At 31.5% G+C, this 21,672-nt stretch overlaps 2 protein-coding genes and 1 non-coding gene across 3 annotated transcripts; 1 reads left to right on the top strand and 2 right to left on the bottom strand.

Moving 5' to 3' along the window:
* Positions 1 to 1,370: 1,370 nt before the first annotated feature.
* Positions 1,371 to 7,458, top strand: LOC100802752 (glucomannan 4-beta-mannosyltransferase 2). Its single transcript, XM_003538098.5, has 9 exons — positions 1,371 to 2,103; positions 2,507 to 2,605; positions 2,874 to 3,126; positions 4,741 to 4,851; positions 5,026 to 5,162; positions 5,311 to 5,424; positions 5,538 to 5,737; positions 5,827 to 6,057; positions 6,782 to 7,458. The coding sequence occupies exons 1-9, from the start codon at positions 1,774 to 1,776 to the stop codon at positions 6,933 to 6,935; spliced, it is 1,629 nt and encodes a 542-aa protein (XP_003538146.1). The 5' UTR covers positions 1,371 to 1,773; the 3' UTR covers positions 6,936 to 7,458.
* A 3,283-nt stretch (positions 7,459 to 10,741) lies between these two features.
* On the bottom strand, positions 10,742 to 10,824 carry TRNAL-UAA (transfer RNA leucine (anticodon UAA)). Its single transcript has one exon. It is a non-coding gene; the product is annotated as a tRNA-Leu (tRNA).
* Positions 10,825 to 13,415: 2,591 nt separating this feature from the next.
* Positions 13,416 to 16,363, bottom strand: HDT2 (histone deacetylase HDT1-like). The gene is made up of 9 exons (XM_006591031.4): positions 16,202 to 16,363; positions 15,598 to 15,880; positions 15,056 to 15,084; positions 14,929 to 14,973; positions 14,676 to 14,830; positions 14,366 to 14,422; positions 14,152 to 14,242; positions 13,763 to 13,886; positions 13,416 to 13,650 (listed from the first exon to the last, which is right to left on the bottom strand). Exons 1-9 carry the CDS (start codon positions 16,224 to 16,226, stop codon positions 13,590 to 13,592), a joined length of 870 nt encoding a protein of 289 aa, XP_006591094.1. The 5' UTR covers positions 16,227 to 16,363; the 3' UTR covers positions 13,416 to 13,589.
* Positions 16,364 to 21,672: the final 5,309 nt, after the last annotated feature.

Here is a 21,672-nt window from a genome sequence, read left to right as displayed (position 1 = left end):
ATTATTAAAAGATAATACCGATACTAATTACTACATACAGAAGTGAGTATTACTTGTGATGAGGTAGAGTTACATTAGGAAGGGCTAAATAGAAAAATATATTTATATATAAGAAAAATATATATTTTTAAAAAATCAAAATAAAAATGTTAATAATCAGTTTTACATATTACAAAAAAAAGTCCATAAATTATTTTTTTACTATATATCATTAGGTTAAGAGCTATTAATTTTTTTTCTAATTATAAAAATTTATCAATTCAAAAATTTATTTAATATATAAATATTTTGAATTTTTTTATATCATTTTATATATTTCATTTTAATTTTACCAATTTATAAATAAATTTCATAAATTAATATATAAATTATTTTTTAAATTGATTTTAATATATAGATTATTTTTTTACTCTAATTTAAAATATATTTATATAATTAGAATAAAAATAGTTTACATAAATATATTTTAACATGTAAACTATTTTTATTCTAATTATATAAATTAATAAAAAAATTATATTTAAATTTTTAGGAAACCTACATGTTAATATTTTGGTTTTTGACTATATGAATTTATTTAGTAAATAAATTTATTTTATATAGCAATTATATAAATCAATTAAATTGTATAAATTAATATGTAAGCTTTTTATATGAATTTTTTATTTAATTATACAGAGATCAAAATTGTGGATTTAAAATTATAGAAAATCAAAAATACATTTTTTAAAGAAAAAAAACCCTATTAATTATAAATTAGTATCGGAAAATAAATTATTTTCAAATTGTTAGAAAGTAAGGGAAGAATTTTGTATCATATTACAATAAAAAAAATTGTATCATGATAATAGGCATTGTTGTATCTTTCACTATTAAATGAAAAATTAGCAAAACTCAAATATTTTTTCAAGAAAAAATGTAATTATTTCCACATTTAATACTATAAAAAAAAATATTTTTCTAAAATGAGAAAAAATCATTTTATCTCCACAACAAACACTATAAAAAGAAAATAAAATATTTTATCAAAAAAATGAGATACACTTAAATGCTATTATTTCTACAATCAGACCAATAAGTTGTTGGTGAAATAATATTTTTATCCCTCTTAATTATTTGATCTTTCGTTATACGCACGAGCAAATAATAATAAGGGGGAAAAAATAACTGCTGCCTTTGGAAACCGAAGTAATTAAAGACCGAGAAAACACTAGTTAAACGCCAAACCTACCTTTAGTTTCAGATTACTTTGGGTAAGGTAAACAAATGGCACCTAGTAACTGTGAATATGGTGTGAGATGAGAACCAAAATAATAATAATAATAATTATAATATAACAAAAACGTGATAGCAGGAAAATCTATCACCAAAACATGACTATAAAGGGACCCCTTTATCTCTGCATCTATTGCCCCTCTCTCTCTCTCTTTCTCTCTTTCTCTCTGTCTAGAATGCCTCTATTCTCCTCTGTCGGTCACACACAGCGATAGATAGATAATAGAGAAGAGAAGCATTCATAGGCGCCAATTGTGAGTGAGAGAGAAGTTTCTGTTTTTTCTACTTTTCCATTTTTTTGGGAGAGATAGAGAGAGAGAGATCTGATTCTTCACCATAACTGTCATTGCTTTGCTTCTCTCACTCAGCACAAGTTGACAAGAAGGGCATTGCCATTTCAATCCCATACAAAAAGCACACACCCCAATTCACCACCATTTTCCTAAAGCTTCACTCTTTTCTCTGCTAAGAGAAGAAAGCAAGAAAGAAAAAGCCAAAATGGTTGAATCTCAGCCCAAGTTCTTCATCCCGGACTCAATCAACGGCGTGAATTTCGACGTAGCGGCGCAGATTAAGATGGTGTGGGAAGTGATGAAGGCGCCACTGATCGTGCCTCTGCTGAACCTGGCAGTGTACATTAGCCTCGCCATGGCGCTCATGCTCTTCATGGAGAGGGTCTACATGGGCATTGTCATCATCCTCGTCAAGCTCTTCTGGAAGAAGCCACACCAGCGCTACAAGTTCGAGCCACTCCAAGACGACGAGGAACTCGGCAACTCTAATTACCCCGTCGTGCTTGTCCAGATTCCAATGTTCAATGAGAAAGAGGTCAGAAATCAGAATAAAGATTCCCTGCTCTTGTGCTTTGTTTTTCTTTCTTTTTTTTCAACTGATTTTAATTAACTCAAACTCAAATTCCAAGACAATATTAGCATTCACTCATTACTGTTCGTCCTGTCAGATTATCATTGTCTGACTGACCATCAGTTAATGTCTGGCTGGTTCTACAAATTTCACGCTCCAATGTCTGGTGCTTAACTTATATTGAAGATCCAATATTGATTTGTAATATAAATAAAATAATGTATATAAGTAGAGGAAAATTCTTGAATTTGAGTTAAGTTTAAACTGTTACAAAGTTTTGTGCCTTTCTGGATTTATTTGCGCTTTAAAATTGGTGCTTATGTTATAATGTATTCATCTGGGTTGGTTATTTTTTTTTTGGATTCAGGTGTACAAGGTGTCGATTGGAGCAGCTTGTAATCTTTCATGGCCTGCGGATCGTCTCGTCATCCAAGTGCTTGATGATTCTACTGACCCTACCGTCAAGGTATATACACACTCATAAGAGGTTTTTCACATTTTTTTTCAGTTTAATTTTGAGTTATATTCAATGTGAGTTTTTAATGTGTCAATCTTAAAGATTGGAATGTAGAAGTAGCCTTATCTTAGCCTTAGGTGTATAATCATGGTGTTAAGATATGTGGAGTGGGTGCATTTATGTTGAGGGGTTTGGTGGAGGAATTGATCAAATGGCATCTTAAATTTATGTACTCTAATAATGAATTATATGAAATTGAATTTGTGATTGATTGCAGCAAATGGTGGAGATGGAATGCCAGAGATGGGCAAGTAAGGGCATAAACATAGTGTACCAAATCAGAGAAACAAGAGGAGGGTACAAAGCGGGTGCTCTAAAAGAAGGCCTAAAACGTAACTATGTGAAACACTGTGAGTACGTGGCAATTTTCGATGCAGATTTCAGGCCAGAGCCAGATTTTCTCAGACGTTCCATTCCTTTCTTGGTGGGCAACCCCGACATTGCTCTTGTTCAAGCTCGTTGGAGATTTGGTAAATAATTAAAATTAACCCATAGTAAAATAAAATTTTATTAATTAATGCATAAGTAGTAAGTACTAGTACTACTAACTTCACTTCTTGGTTTTTTGACTTTCACTTAATACAATACTCCAACTTTGTTTTTTTTTTTCCCACTCAAGTCCTAAGTGTCGGTGGCATTTCATTTCATTATTTTATTTTTTTGTTTAATTGGAGAAAAATTATTTGTAGTGTGGACTTTCACTTTCCCCTTTGTCGTGGTTTGACCTGCTAGCCCACTAAAACAAACCCTTCAATCACGGTTGGGGACCACTAACGAGCCAGTCACCCTCCCTGTGAAGGTTGTCTCCTTCACGGTCATGTCCCTATTTAGATTAGTAAAATTAAAATAAAATAAAAAAAAAGTGAAAAGAGTATAAAGAAGAAACAAAACAAATAAAAAGCGTCACTCTTCTAAGTTCTACTCTTAGTTGCCAGCTCAGAAAAATCTAGCCATCCATGGTTAATGCACACACCCAAATATAATAATTGTAAGTGGGGTGTGTGAGATAACTATTGATTTGTGCTTCTAAAATTTTGTCAGAACCAATTGTTTTGTACTTAGTATTTTAATAAGAAAGTGATTAAGTGGAAAGGGGGCAATTTTGTCAATTTAAGTGAAGTGGATCCACTCGTGCTATCTTGCCACAAATTAAGAATTAAACAAAAGCAAGATGGGTTAAGTTAACTCACTCAAAATAGGTTACAAAATAAAAACACTATTAAATCTAACTTTTTTATTTTATTTTTTGTGGGGTTTATAGAGCAACCCGCATTGTCTGACACAATTTATCACTCTAGGGGAGAGGCAGAAGAACTATTTGGGAAAGAACAATAGAACATGGTGAGAGGGGCAAAACTGTCATTTAAGAATCCATCCAAACTTCAAAGTTCCCAATCCAGCGAACCCACTTCCCACGTGCCTTTGCAGTATTGTTTTTTGGGGAGTTAGATAAGAAACAAAAAAAAAAAAAAAAAAACTAATAACAGTGAGGGGAGTACCATGTGCCTAAAGGTGGACTTAACTCTTCCTTGCCGACACTTCTCCAATTCCCCATTCTCTTGAGCTGAAAACAGTGATCAAATAAAGAATAAACTTAGTTAGGTAGGATTTTTGTATTTTTTCATTAGTTGAGTTATAACATTGATCATATGGTATTCTCAACAACAATTAGTGGTAGTTTATTATGTCTTTAATTCCACTCACATTCTCAAATTAAATTAATTTTAGTAAACATTAATTTGCAGAAAAATAAAATTAATGTTGTGTCATGTGCATGTGTGGGGCCGTAGCTGACTTTTGCCTTATTGTCTCTGTGGTCCGCCACGGTAGTAACGGCAAGATGGCGTTGTGCCATTTGTCCTTTGATTCTGTACTAGTACACTTAGCTTATGAAAAAGTTAATTCAGTAAAAAAATAAAATCATATGATCACAAGTCAAGAACTTTTTTTTCTTCCCTTTTTTAACTTCATACATATTGTTACTACTCTTTTAATCATTTTCACCTTTTAATTATAAAGCTAATCATAATATATATACATTGCTAATAACGTATCTCTTTTTTTTTTTTTTTTTTTTGTGACAGTGAATTCTGACGAGTGCTTATTGACAAGAATGCAAGAGATGTCCCTGGATTACCATTTCACAGTAGAGCAAGAAGTTGGATCAGCCACTCATGCTTTCTTCGGTTTCAACGGTAATTATATTCATTTAATTACTTTCAACTCTTCCTAAAACATGTTGACCTTACCTACCACAACATAAAATGTGACACATATGCTACGTGGTACTACATAGTCATATCATAGGTTAGTTTCATAATGATCATTTGTTTACTAAGAAATGTTGCTGTTTTGGGACCTTAATGCAGGAACTGCTGGTATTTGGAGAATAGCTGCTATCAACGAAGCTGGTGGGTGGAAAGACAGAACAACAGTGGAAGATATGGACCTTGCTGTTCGTGCTAGTCTTAGGGGATGGAAATTTTTGTACCTTGGTGACCTCCAGGTTAATCAATGCTCCATCTACTTACCTATTAGTACTTCCAAAGTTAACAATTAACGGAGAATATGAATGACATATGATTATGAATTATCATTTCAATTTTCTTATACTAAGTAATGGTGCCTTTTTTTTAAATGGTAACTTTATATAGGCCAAAAGTGAGCTTCCCAGTACTTTGAGAGCCTTCAGATTCCAGCAGCACAGATGGTCATGTGGTCCTGCTAATTTGTTCCGCAAAATGGTGATGGAGATTGTGAGGAACAAGGTAAGTACTCATTGCAGTTAAGTAATATATATATATATATAAAGGGACAATGTTGTTTAAGTAATTCCATGTCTGTTCTGATGTTTTCTTTTGTTTACATTTATTTTCTGCAGAAAGTTAGGTTTTGGAAGAAAGTGTATGTTATATACAGCTTTTTCTTTGTTCGCAAAATCATCGCCCACATGGTCACCTTCTTCTTCTACTGTGTTGTGATTCCCCTTACAATCTTGGTCCCAGAGGTTCATGTTCCAATCTGGGGAGCTGTTTATATTCCTTCTGTCATCACCATTCTCAATTCAGTTGGAACACCAAGGTATCATTAATTTTCTATTGTTTTACACTTTCAATTTGCCATAGTTAGTCCATTAATTTGTTTCTAAAAGATGTGTGGAACTTTGGCAGGTCCATTCACCTTCTGTTCTATTGGATCCTCTTTGAGAATGTGATGTCTTTGCACCGTACCAAGGCAACATTTATAGGTCTCTTAGAGTATGGGAGGGCTAATGAATGGGTTGTGACTGAAAAACTTGGTGACTCTGTCAATAATAATAAGAATAAATCAGGAGATGCTGCCAAGAAGAATAATGCCATCAAGGCCACCCCCAAAAAGACTCGATCCAAATTTGTTGAAAGGTCAGTTCTTAATTTATTTATTTTATTTTTATTTGTATTTTTCGAAAGCAAATAATTGTGTTTGCATTTGGCATTAATTATAGTTTCTTCTCTACATCTCGATTGTGAATTTGTGATTGTCAATCATGCACAAACTGGTATTATGGAGATGGGTTCTAGACTGTGTGGTCAATAATTTAATGATTGCAACAAGGAAATAATTTTGATAGGTTCCTACTTATTAGTGAGTAATTTTTAGTTATTCTTCGTTGTAAACAGTTAAGATTCTCTATGAGTAGGTGAGCATTTCTTTGATTTTTTTTTAATTCCATTTCCAAATCAACGGCATGCCACCCTAATCAAAACGTTTCTGTCACATGCACATGAATATGACATAAGATTTTAGAAAACCACATGCCCATGTCAAGATTTCAGAAAACCCACATCAAAATAATTTTAGTATGAACTCAAAACATGTAATCAAAGAGGAGTTATGTCCCACTTTTCTACTCCATTATTAACTCTCACTTTATTAAACATAGGCCACGTTAAAAGAGAATTCAAATGTACTTACTGTATTAGCCAAATCACACTTTACATTATTGACAAGTACCATATGCACTTTAAGAGGTCTTAAATTTTCTCATATTAGGCCTCTAATTGCAACAAATATTCATTTTTCATCATCTTTTTTTCTTCTTCTGTCTAATTATGATTTCTTTTTCTTGTTTGAACATGATAACAGACTTAATTTACTGGAGTTGGGATTTGCTGCCTTCCTCTTCGTATGTGGATGCTATGATTATGTTCATGGGAAACACAACTACTTCATCTACCTCTTCCTTCAGACCTTAACATTCTCAATTGTAGGATTTGGCTACGTTGGCACCATCGTGTAAACCTCGTTGAGCCAAATTTCTCAAGTTACTTAAGTTTCATCAATGTTGTGTCCATATTTTTCTAGTTTCTCCTAAAAAAAAATACATCAAAAGAGGCTGATTTCTTCAAGCAACAAACTCTGTACCAAATCATCTACAGCTAGTTTAGCTCAAATAATTTTCAATTCGGAAAGAAAAAAAAAGTCCTTTCCAAAATTTCATTGTCATCCATCATCAAGAAGATACAAATCATCACAGGCAAAGTGCTGTTATTACTAGAATTGCATTACACAGGCTTAAGGGCAGCTATGAAGATGTACCAAAAACAAAAAGTGGTTAAATTAGAGCCTTAGACATGAAGTAGAGACAGTGTGATTTTGTTTGCATAGATTGTTTTGTGAGATTTTATAGTTATATATTTCGCGAGTCCTTTATTTGTTTAGGTTTGCTTAGTCTGAGCCAAAATAATTTGGTGGATAAAAATGCGCTTCTAATTCATGTTATTTGTCATTTTTTCACCAAGGAATGAATTTTATTTACCATACATGCAATCATTTGCTGCTTTCTTTGGCATATTTCGGTGTGGAGGACTAAAGAGTACAATAAAGTCATCTTCAATATTTCAATATTTTATTAATGATTCTTCTCCTCCTTTTTATCGCTAGAAACTGTGTGTTTTAGAAAAAAAAAAAGTGAAAGGAATTAACATACTTTATAATCCACTCTTTGTGACATATTTTATTATTGGTTAAAGTTTATTAAAAATTAGAAAATCAGAAAAATAACTTATTAAATAAGAATTGAAACACAAAAAAGTGTGATTTTTAATAAATTTTAGTCATAAAGTGTGATCAAAAGAGTGAGAGAATGAATGGTTAACAATTCTCTCAGAAAAATAAACATTTGTTTTTTAAAATCTCTTTTAAGAAACTGCTAAAAATAAGTCATTTGGCTACAAAGAATGCGAATATTCCCTACTCCCTAGCTTTCTCCTACCGACACTTCTAGCTATGCTCTACGCCTAAGCTCCAATGCATAATTTATTCACACGCACACCTTAATGCTTGATTTATTTTTATAAAAAAATTAAAAGTTACAACTAATAAATTTGATTTCTTAACCTTCCGACAAGAAAACAAATAATTGAAAAACTTCAGATAGTCCTTACATCCAGTCATTTTCATTGGTTCAAAAAGAGGAGGTCCATTGTGTTTTTTCCATTCCTTCTTTTCCCCTTATTTAATACATGTCATGCTACGAGGGAAAAGCACGGGATGCCATATTGCAGTTTTTGTTCATATCTTTCAAGCTTTATAAAAACAAACACTAAGGATAAGAGATCACATGCAGTAGCGCATGTGCCGTTTGTTGTGTTCTCTAAACCACACCATCAACCATAATTATTATTTTTCCCATTAGTAAACTTGTTCTTCAACTGACTAATATTCTTAAGCCAGTTGTCTTAGTGCAAATGGTTCAATTATAACCTTATCACAATATTGCTTCATCATGCTTATAAGGTAATGATGTTCTTTTCACAAAAAGTATCCTTTTGGGTTTCACCAAGGGATTAAAAATGTGAGAAGTAACCTTTTTTGGGAATACTTTTCATGCCTGATGCTCAATCATAGTAACCTGTGATGGCAAGAATCATGAATTGTCATTTGGTTACTTCAAGCAAAAGTGTCATTATCCAATGTAACATTTAACATATTTTATAATATCCCTTTATTACTGTCTAATTTTGTTGGCAGAGCGAAAGTTATTAAGACAAGCAATCTTAGTCCTCATAGTCATATGGGTAGGTATATTGAGGCTAATATAATAATATGGGTGCTATCAATAAAATTAAGTTTCTTAAGAACAATGGAAAGGGCCAACATAATTTTGACCATTTAGTTTAGAAGGTACTATGTCACAATGATTGTCCTCTTTATTTGATAAAAAGTAGAAACTTTCAGGGTAAGATTTTTCTCAAAATTAAGCGTCTGCTGGTGATATAAAACAAAGGTTAAAGTAACGGCTACATTTTGTTCTTACACAATATTCATACTGAATTTCTTCTCAAGCTGGCTTTCAACTCTTGTTAGATATGTCACCACCAATTCCGTCAGCTCTATTGTATTATTTTTCAATTTCAACACTGAATAAGATCTTACACTTTCAATCTCCCACAATGTTGTTGTCCTATTGCTAATTAAGCACCGCATTGTGATCATTTTGACCGTGTGAAAATTTCAACATGATATTACTATATTAGAGCCTAATGCAACTAAAAAAAAATGTAATTTTGATACTCGATATGCACAAGCTCAGACAAACCAATGATAAAGGAATGTTTTTCATTTCCATTTTTAATGTAAACTTTTCTTTCAAACTTGATTTTTTTTTACCAATAATTATATGTTGAAGGCTGAGCATCCCACTCGTTCTTTAAAGTAATAATAATTTGCTTAAAAGTACATTGTTCAAGCTAATCGTAAAATCAAAAGAAATTAATAAATGCAAATTTAACATATATAAGAAGGCGGAATAACGATTTTAAGAAAGTATAGAAGTAAAAACAAAAATCAATCTAAAACCTTTAAAAATCGGCTAATAGCCTAATAGTGCAAAAGTTGCAAATACATGTGATGATATAGAGCTTGTCTCACATCCTATATTAGTAGAAGATGACTATCTCTTATCCTCTTCCCTAGCAACGACCCCACCAAGGGATCATTTTACCAAACCCACAGAATGAGTCATGATCCAAAATTTGCCTTGTCTGCCAAGTTGGTAGAAGACGAAGAATGTCAAGAAATGGCAATTTTAGTCTCAAATGGCTTTGATCAGAGTAATGATACTCACAACCCCATTTTGGGGTGGATGAAAGAGAGAGGCGGATAGAAAAATGATAGATATAACATGTGATGTCAAAGTAGAGGTAGAGAGATAGGAAGAAAAATGGAATGAAAGTGAGAGAATGCGGGGTAAAAGAATGAGATGGATGAGTATTATTTTTTCTTTAATAATTAGGTATTTTTAATTATTGATTAAAAATGAGTAAACACTCAACTTGTGATAAAAAAAAATTATGTGTATATATAATAAATTATGAAGTTGTTAAAATACCAACAAAGAATTTTGAAATCTATGGTTACAACATCATATTTTATTTTTTTTGTTTAATCTACCAGATTAGATTCAGACTAGGCAAAATGATCAAGGATGGCAAAATTTTTTCTACTGGGAGTTATATTACTCCAAATCACTAATTTAGTCAAAATCCTCCTATATCATAATACATTTTTAGCGTTTACTTGTCCTCAAATATGCATTACGATTTAAAACTAAATCTCTAAGACTAATGCTATATAACAAACTTGTCATTTAGTTATTTTCTAAGTGCATACTAATGATTTGTTGTTATTTTTTAAGACTAACCCTCGAAACATAGAGATTATTGAAATAAGTTTTGTCTTTCTCAACAAAATTTTTACCATACACACGATTAGGAGATCAAACCCCTAACAACATGATTAAAGAAGCTAACAATCTATCAACATTGTCGGACCTTTTGGGTTATTTACTAATCTATTATTACACACTAAAAAAAATTGTATTACCTATTATGCAATGTTTTTACGATTTTAAAAGAGTGGTGCAATACTTTTGAAATGTGCAAAAATCTCGAGTGTTGCAGCTTAGCAACGCATTGCTTTGCCTCTTTTGCAAGAGCTTTGTGGCCCAAATGAAACTAGTTAAATTTGGGCTATGAGATGAGCTTCCCGCTCTAAAAACTTTCCAAAACAAAAAATGAAAATAAAGAAAGAAATTTAAAAGCTTGCTGGCTGTGGGGTTCGAACCCACGCGCACTTATGTGCAGAAGATCTTAAGTCTTCCCCCTTAACCTCTCGGGCAAACCAGCTGAATGTAAAATGCAGGGTGTTTTTTATATATTTAACTATAGTCATTTTATTTTCAACGGAGATTTCCTATTTTCTATCTGGACGAGAGCTATTTCGACGTTTGTTTTACACACAATTTACAACGTTTTAAACCTTCTGCGTAAAAAAAAAAAAAAAAAAAACTATGTCTTCATCACGTAACCCATATGCTGCTTTTTTATGTTATATATTTTTAACTTCACACCAACAAGTCTCGAAGTTTTCAATCATGTTCCACATTGTATTGTTCAACTGATTAGTGATTATTAATGAAATTCCTTCTTGAGTTTGCTTTTGTCAAAAAAATTAATTATTAGCCCAACTTTAAATATTTAATCAGCCATTTATTAGAATGTGATCAGTTTCTCGTAATCTCTTTTTCTTACATCTGTTTTTTATATTTATTTTCGTTTTTTGTAACATTACTGACGGTATATATCTTTCACTCTCTTTTTCTCATCTTTCATTCTGATTGAGTGGTTTTGATAAATTATTAATAGATGACAAAGAATAACCAATGTAATTAGAGTATTTAGTTAAGCAATTAAAAAAGAAAGATTTTTATTAAAATATATTATTCATAATGTTTTTTACATTCTCCCCTGTAATTTTTACAATAAATATTTTTTCCTAACTTGTGATTTTAATATTTTTTTCCTAATAGTTAGCAAGACGCTAAATAGATTAATTGACTATTTTTAATTCATCCATTTCAGTCCTAACTCCAAATACTAGGCACATTTTTTTCCCTTTTTTTATTCCGCTAACCATGATTGTGAAGAGTTCTAACCATTCCTTCGTTGCACATTTATTTTTGCCTATGGTATTCCTATCGATTTGCTGATGCCAACGTGAAGGTAAAGAGACCATCTCTTTTTGTTGGCATGCATCCCTCGGCCTTCCTTTTATATTGTTGAATAATAACAAGTAGCGTTTCAACTTTTAAACCTAAGGGAGAAAATATATCAGCTTAATTAAAAAATTTAATATCAATAGTTGTTTGATTTTAGAGATTTCATTCTTCTACTTCTAGGTATTTATTTCAAAATTTCTCACCAGTTCAAGAAACTTGTAATGAAGAAAATATATGATAAATTAGCTGTAACAACAAACAAAGCAGCTACTTCTAATATAAATATCCTCAGTTACGTGTATTGGCAGTTAGTTATCTTGAAATTCAGTGCATCATCTATTTCTTCTCCATACAAAATAAAAATGACTGATAATTAAGTGGTTGTTTTTTTACTCATAATGCTCTAGGATGTACCATCTGATGGGTAAAATTTATACTTCAAAAAATAATGATGCATAAATTACTTTTCATTTTAAACACACCACCAACATCTCTTATTTCTCTAAATTTCTCTCTTTATCACGTCATAAACTCTATTAAATGTTTTCCCACTTCAAAAGCCATATATCTCTGATCATTGTGAATTCAATAAAATATTTTGTTTGATTTGTTTAAACGTCTCTTGTTTCTTTGTTGCTTGCAATTGCAGATTTTGGGACAGGTTTGTGTTGATACCGTTTTAGGAAATGCAACGTTAGGAGGCATCTATGGTGGACAAAGGAAACGTGTTACAAAAATTAATCTAATTTGAATCTTGAAGTGTAACTTTTTTAATCGTCTGAAAATTCATTATATGTGAGCTGTTAAAATCTTGCATATCGAGAGAATTTTACTTATGAAGCACATTTCATTTGTCAACACCTTCAAAGGATCCTAAAATCTCCATGACTTTTATGGAAGTGTATGCTTAGGTATTCCTCAGCTACTGTCTTTGGAAGGTAAAACAGCGGGCCTTACACATTGCTTATGGATCCTATCAAGAGAAAGTGCACTCCTTTGATTATGTTAATAACAAATGGGGCTGATTTGCACTGTAAAGTCACTAGTTACTATTAAAAAACTTATTAAACAACATTAATTTTTTTTTTGCTGAAAACATTACTTAACTTCAACTCATTTAACCTTAAACATCCACGTTGTAGACAAGGTTAATACTTTTGTTTTACTGAAATGAAAAACCATTCAAACGTTTTTAACATGATAATTTCGGTTTTTTATCTGTTGACATTAAAAATAATAATCAGTTAAAAAACACAAAATACATACAAACTAACGCTATTATATTCTTTGAAAATTTGGAAGATAAATGCAAACACGACACTGCTTTGTTTCAGTTCTTTAAAAAAATCATCCATTAAAAATAGCATCACGAAGAAAATAGCTCTAAATCTCTGGAAAGAGCGATTAAGTTTTGAAAAAGATACGGACTTCATCCAGAAAGGTTCTTAAACTTTTCAGTAAAAAATGAATTAAATGAAATAAAAAACTTAATATCAAGAAAGGTTCTTCAAATTTTCAGTAGCTTTACACATTGACATTCAAGAGGGAATGTTAAAGAATACCCCCATTCTCATTATGCTTTTTCCATTTAGAGTGTCATACCATACATTTGCTCGTAGCAATAGACAACATCATCGGCCAGATTTGAAAGAGAATTTTAATGCCACAAAAGAAAAAGCAAAGCACCAACATCATCACAATATTCTAAGCATTGAATGATTAACAAAATTTAAATGCAGCAGTTCCAATATATAGGGACTCAAACATCAAAACAAAATTTCGAAGTTTCGTTTACTAGCCTAATAGTGAGATAAATTACCAACCTTCCGAACCTACTCACTGTAATACAGGGGAAAATTACTACATGAGTACGATAAAATGCAGTATCAATATTCACTGACCACCATGCTTAGCCTTCTTATGTTGTTGCAGACCGACTTCGTTGGTGAAAGACCTAGACAAAACCATAAAATAGTCCGTCATAAGTCATGATGTAACTTAATAAAACTATTCTTTAAGGTTTACTTAAATCACTTTTGCTACTATTTGCAAAAATAGAATCATACTTTTTACAACTTGCGCAAGATAGTTGTCCAGCAGAACTGGGAGACTGGCCTTTTGTACTGTTGGGTGTCTTTCCACCTTTCTTCGAAGGATGGGGAGTTGCTACATGTACATTTTTCTTACCATCTACAAACAAATTTTGATCAAAATATTACCACTGCATAATGGAAAGATAAACATGAAAAATGCATTAAACAAAAACAATTATATAAGCATTTATTTACAAGTGTCACTCAAACACAGAATGACAAGTAAAGAGTAAAATGTATAATTTGTGTGCATAATACAAACTGAATTCGAATACATTCATCAATGACACACTAGTCTATGAACGATGAAGAACTTGGGAAAACTGACATGAATAAAAAGAATGTATGGAAGATACACTCACTAGTCTTTTCAGGAGTAGCAGTTTTAGCTTTCTTGGCAGAAACAGGAGTTTTTGCTGCAGACTCATTTGGTCTCTTCTTGCCCTGATCCACCTTCACAAAATAAAGTCACATATAAGAGCTGGTGAAGTTTGCTCACTACTCACCAATCATATAGAAGACATTAACATATGTGACCAAACAAAACAATACACAATACAACAGCAATATCATTACCTTCTTAGCAGGGGTCTCTTCATCACTCTCCTCATCACTATCGCTGTCATCATCCATCTACAATGATCAATGATGGAAAATATTTACCTCAAAAGAAACCTCACACCAGCAAGGAAAATCAAGAGATTCTTTGCATAAAAGACAAATGCAACGTTTTACTTAAACCAAGAACACTCTTGCATAAACATTAAAGTGTGACAAAGAAACCTTTTGAAGTGTGCACATTAAATTACAGAAAATGCATCTTGACATCTCAAATGTAGAACATATTGTATAAAACTGAAATTTAAACCATGAGTGACTAAAATACCTCATCGGAACTTCCAAATTCATCTTCACCAGCAAGATCATCATCCGATTCATCATCAGAATCATCACCCTCGTCTTTCTTAGGATCAGCTGTTTTTGCTGGGGCACCAATCTTGGGAACAGGTTTAGAAGGTTTGGTAACCTTTGCACCTTCATCTTTTATTTCAGGTTTTCATAGAAAAAAATAACTATTAGTTACCCGCATGTAACATGCACATCTAACAATGTATTTCACATCAAGAGGAAGTATCTACCATTATCTTGACCCTCCAATGCAAGTTCCTCATCCTCTTCACTATCTGTCAAAATCATATACAACATTTGCATAACTGAATAAAAATAATGATAACAAGAAGTTCAAGAGAGACAATTGATCCTCACCAGAAAAATCAGAAGCATTGTTGCCGCCACTTGTGCCACAGGAACACATCAGGTTAAGGGAAAAAAGTGAAAGATCAAGAAGATATTTGAACGAGGTTTAGTAAAAATCCTTATGTCAATGTTGTTACACACATACAACCATCACTAAAAGAAATTCAATCAACCTATAAACAAAAAAGTGTAGTTTCATCACAATAGGGTCTATGTAGCCACAAATGCAACCGCAACCACAGTGTTAAAAAACCATGACTTTCAGGCCAAACACATAACATAACATTTCTATAAAAAAGTAAAACAATATTTTTTGGGTCCTAGGTCATGGGTCATAGACCCAATCCCCTGGATTAAAAACTAATCTCCCTCGCTGTTCATGGCTGCCACTAGCCCAAAGAAAAGCATTTGGGTAAAAAACTAATCTCTCTCATTAAATAGATGATACCCACTCAGATGAACGCAGCAAGACCTTGCACCACTATGCCAACAATTTGGGTTAAAGTAAACCAGTATATATCAACAAATCAAGAATGTGATATCAAGGATACGTTAGTACTCTGTACCCACAGAAAAAGACACTGGCACTTTTTGAAGTGTGGGAAAGCTCGGAATCGGAGTCCAGAACCAAATCCAACGATAGATGAGGAATGCCATCCCTAGAAAGGGTTCCCAAGACAATCTTCTGTTCACCAACTTTCAAATACAAAACCACAGACTCATTAGGTTTCTCCTTTTTCGCCTCTCCGAGCGCAACCTGAGATATGTGTATGTATGAATCCACAGGATCCATTGGGTCAACTGTCACGGTCTGACCAACCTTAACCTCAACACCTAAATTTCAAACCAAGACAACATATCACCACATCAAAAATCAATTCACCGAACCGTAAATAAAATATAAGCAAACGAAATTTTCAATCAGACGTATTAAAAGAACGGTACATAGAAGAAACACACGGACGCATAGTCACGGATTAACGACCTTTGTTTGCACAATAATTTTGCTAGATTGAAATAATAGAATAACGAGTATTATGGAGGAGTAAGACTATACCGTAAAATATCGCGAAATGAAGAGAAATCGATCATTAAGAAAATTGAAAGGAAAAGATGAATACGAAGCGAAAAAGAAAAGAGAAAAGAAGAAGTTACCCCAAAACTCCATTGGTGCATCCATTTGGGAGGAACGGCGTAGAGAGGGGAAGTTTGAGTGAGGAGGAAGAGAAAGGTTGAATGCGATGAAAAAAATAATAATTAGGGTTTAAGGGTTTAAGAAATGTATATATATTGCTCGCTGCACCGCATTAGGGTTTCTTTGAGTTCTCCTCCCCCGCTTCTTCTTTCCTTTCTTTCTTTTTTTTTTTTTCGAGGAATGATTTTTTTTTCTTTATTTGGTTTTATTTTATATATTTATTTAATAAAAAAATATCTTAAAATAATTTAAAAGATGAAATATAATTTGATAATAATGTAAAATTTTTTTATATTATCATAGACATTAAAATGATTTTAGTATTAGTAACTAAAAATTATCTTTTTAACATTATTTTTTGTATTTTTATTTTTATTTTACTTTTTATTATCTTAAGTTTTTATTTTTGTTAATCTGTTTTATATACATATTGCATTTTATTTTCATATTAGACTTTTAATTTTCATAGACCAATGTAGAATTATTTCAGTTTAACCAAAAGTGTTAAATTCGAGTATTAAATATTTAATTATGTTAAATACTTTAAAAAAAATATTATGTATAATGATCTTATTTGATTAAATAGGATGTAAGAGTGGGATCTAAACAAAAAAAACACATATAAATTAAAAAAAATCAATCAATTATCAATTATACTAATATAACAATATATTTTTCATGGTGTATAAATACTTGGTCACAATATCATATAATTTTTTTAAAACAATATTACTGAAATTTTATATTTTTTGTTTTTTTAATTCATAAAAATATATAATTATAGTAAGTAAGATGATTGCTAACAATTATATATTTTGATTTAAAATAATTAAGCTAATTATGATCAACAACTATATATATATATATATATATATGCATGCGTTGTAACCAAGATCACGATGTGTTTCTTCTATGTATATGTTTTAATTTAATTATATTATTAAAAAATAATTTGCATAGCATGTTTTGTAAAGATGATCAAGATGGGACAACAAAAACACAAAACCATAATGTTTTGAAGAGTTAAGGAGTTGTTACTAATATTTTATGTGAAAATATTTCTAAACAAAAATAATCTTTGAAAATCATATTTGGATTCGAGAGTTTACTACACACAGGGAATATATTAACACCCTACATCTTGATGTATTTATTTATTTTATTTTGTTATTATTGTTATTTTTTTTCTTAAGATTTATGGACTATCACAACTCATATATCTTAAAATTAATAATGATATCACATCAAAATTAATTCCTTAAAGCAAGTTAATGTTGATTTAAATACTTTTGTTTTAGAGACATCAAATTATCACAATTTATGCTTCAAAGTATCAAGGATGTCACATCTTATTAACCCGTTATCTTTAATGATTCAAGACTATTATTATCATTATTGAAATATACTTATTTAGATATTATTATTACTATTATTATCATCATTATTTAAAATAATTTTGAGTACAAAAAATTATCACAACTTGTGTGCTCACGTAAATTTCAAGGGACAAAAAAAGATCACATCTAATTATCTCTTTTTATTTGAAATTTATTTTTATTATTATTATTATTATTATTATTATTATTATTATTATTATTATTTGGATTACATCAAATTGTCACAGCTTGTCTCATAAGCATGAAAAATCAAAAGCTATACTGGGGTTCACACTATGCGGTGTTCTCATCATGCCGGGAGGGAAGGTCGGTGAGAGGAAAATGGAAACATGTAGTTGCATTGTCGTCATAGTGGCTTCGTGATGTTGTGATAGGATGCAGATGAGGGAGGAAAGTCATGCCATCATGGTGCAGACGCGGGTGAGGGAGGAAAGTCATGCCATCATGGTGCAGCGGCGGGTATCATTTGTTGGAGTACATGTGTGAGGTGAAGTCTCATATCAAGTAAAAGTGGAAAAGTTAAGCACCATATAAATGAGAAGAAGACCCATAAACTTGAGCCTTGAGGTTTTGGGTTAAAGTGTGATGTTAAGTTCCCTTATGTGGTTGCTGATGACTCTTGGTGTAAATACAAAACATACTGATCTAATGCAAAATGATGAATTTGGTATTAAATAAATGGTGTGCAAATTTGGATATTTACAAGGGAAATATGTACATATTTTTCAAATGAAAATTTGAAATTGTAGCAAAAGTGAAAGATACTAGATAAAATTGGGTGTTTATGGTAGGATTGAAAGAAGATAAATGATGAAAAGGTTGAGAAATTTGTAATTAGCAATGTCACTTTAATTAAAAAGAAAAAAGGGTAGACAAAACTAAGTGATTATATTATGCAAACATAACATGACAATATTATATTATTTTTTTGCAAAAATATTAATACTTTTATTTTAACTTTTAATTTACAAAATGCATAATTATAGTAACATTAATAACTAAAATAAATATATATTTTGAAATGAACTAATTATCATAAATTGTGACACTCTCTATTCCACCATGCATATAAATGGAAAAATATATATATATATAATGTGGAATATAATTAAAATCAATTTTATTCAATAAAATCATAAGTGAATTCATGTAGGTAAAAAGTTCACATTCACTTTAGTGTTACCAAATAAAACTTATTAGAAACATTTTCGACTCATAATAAGGTCGTTCAAGTTCACAAAAGAACACAAGTTAAGTGGCAGAATAAAATAAATTAAATAACGTATTCATAATATAATGCAATTAAAACAGAAACATGGGTCATAATGTCACATCCTATCAAAGTATTATATCACGTTGTCCTTCAGCATGAGATTCCTTAAACCAATTCACCTAGTCATCTACTCTCATGAACACAAGATTCGAGATCATTACAGAATTCAAACACAAACAACACACGGGGAGTGAGTCATCACATTCCTCCACAAATAGAGATAAACAAAAGTTAAGTAGCAGAATAAAATAAAGTAAAATAACATTCAGAATATCATGCAATTAAAACATGTCCCAATGTCACATCCTATCAAAGCATTGTATCACGTCGTCCTCCAGCATGAGATTCCTTAAAGCAATCCACCTAGTCATCTACTTTCACGAACACAAGATTCAAGATCGTCATAGAATATAAACACAAATAATACACGGGGACTGAGTCATCACATTCCTCCACAAATAGAGATAAACAAAAGCATACATGTATGATATAAATATAACAATAATACAGATATAACAAGGCTCAACTTTGGCACAATTTCTATCATTTCAACATTCATCATGTAACATCACTAGTCCTAGAATTTAATCACAAATCACATTTCATGCCTTCATGATTAATCACATATTCAATACAACATATTTTAAATATAATATTGCATCTCACACTTACAAAATTTATTACACACCATCACATAACAAGTCACAATGATCATTACACAGGCATTATGCCACAAATATACTAAGACTCAATCCAATAAGCATTGTGGTACCATGTCAGTGAAAAACCTCATAGGGTGCCTAGGAGTACATGACAAGACGGATCACACACTGGAAGTCAGGTCACTTTCACTAGGTGATATCATAGAGAGACCAGTCTGAGTCACGCTGTTTTGCGAGAATGATTCAATCATGTAGGATTAACACATACTTAAAGGAGCAATCAAACCGAGTGTATTTACCGCTAAGGCCTAGACTCTGAGATGTTTGTTGAGGTCTCTCCCTCCTGATTCAGGTCCTACCCAAAAAACATTTTAACACACAGACTCTACCTATGAACTATGCAATACACACAACTACTCAATTGTTTTCAAAATCATTTTAACTCGTCGGGTTCTCACAGTGGAGCCCATTATAAAACTCGTTGCGCGTTAACTCGTCTCCCTTAAAGAGTCTTACAGTTGCATGATTGTACAGTTCATAGCTCACGACTCAATGCATACAATATCTCAATACACATGTATCTTACAATTCAAGACATACCTAATTTATCACATATAACCAATCTCAATCACAATGTTATAATCCCAAAGTAGCATGTTATCACATCTTATGAATCATATACACATCACACAGTATTAATATATACATGGCACAAACATAGACTTTATCTATGAACTATGCAATACACACAACCACTCAATTGTCTTCAAAGTCATTTTAACTCGTCCCGCCTCAAAGTAATTAGACTCGTCGGGTTCCCACAGTGGAGTCCATCATAAAACTCGTCGTGCATTAACTTGTCACCCTTAAAGAGTCTTACAGTTGTGTAATTGTACAATTCAATGCGTACAATATCTCAATACACATGTATCTTACAATTCAACACATACTCAATTTATCGCATATAACCAATCTTAATCATAATGTTATAATCCCAAAGTAACATGTTATCACACCTCATGAATCATATACACATCACACAGTATTAATATATACATGGCACAAACACAGACGTTACATATGAACTACACAATACACACGATTACTCAATTGTTTTCAAAATTATTTTAACTTGTCACGCCTCAAAGTGATTAGATTAGTCGTGTTCTCACGGTGGAGCTCATAATAAAACTCGTCGTGCATTAATTTGTCGCCCTTAAAGGGTTTTACAGCTATGTGATTGTATAGTTTATTGCTTACAACTCAATGAGTATAATATCTCAATACACATGTATCTTACAATTCAACACTTACTCAATTTATCACTTACACACAATCTCAATTACAATTTCATAATTTCAATATAACAGTTCATCATGCCTCGTGAATCATATACACATCACACAATAATAATATTTGCATGGTACAAAACACACACACACATACACACATATACTAAATCAAACTAGAGAGAAGATTATGTAGAGTACAATTCACATTTTTAATAAAATACAATTGATGTGCTTGATGTCAAATATCAAAAGTGTAGTGGTACAGGACATAAAAATTCGCGTACGATTTCGGTTTGATTTGAAAGCTTATTTTAATATAACATTACAATGTCTATTTCAATCTATTGTAATATCTAAAACAAACACATATGATTTTTTTTCTTTTGACAATTTATTCTTTATCACAATATGCTAGATTCAAATATAAACTCATAACTCAAATCAACTAGTAAAGACATTATATTAATCATTCAGATTCATCAATTCATGCTAATTAGAGAGAAAAAAATTCAATTTCTAAGGTTTACACTCAACACAAGCACTTATCAATTTCACATCAATTTCGCATCGGGATATCAATTAATATGTCAAACATATATAATTCACAATTATAATTATAAAGACAAAATCAAAATTGAAGAAACACCCCAAAATTCATTTCAATTAATCCTCTAAGAATTTCTACACATATTCTCACTACTATCCAACTATGTATAACTCAACTCTTACTTCTAAGAGGACTCACGTGTGTAGTCCAATAATGATAGTAACGTCTCTAGTGATTTCCTAAGATTCTTCAAGTTTCTC

This window comes from Glycine max, chromosome 11 (genome assembly GCF_000004515.6).
Source record: "Glycine max cultivar Williams 82 chromosome 11, Glycine_max_v4.0, whole genome shotgun sequence".
In the NCBI taxonomy this organism is placed as follows: domain Eukaryota; kingdom Viridiplantae; phylum Streptophyta; class Magnoliopsida; order Fabales; family Fabaceae; genus Glycine; species Glycine max.
This window is presented reverse-complemented; position numbering and strand designations above follow the sequence as displayed.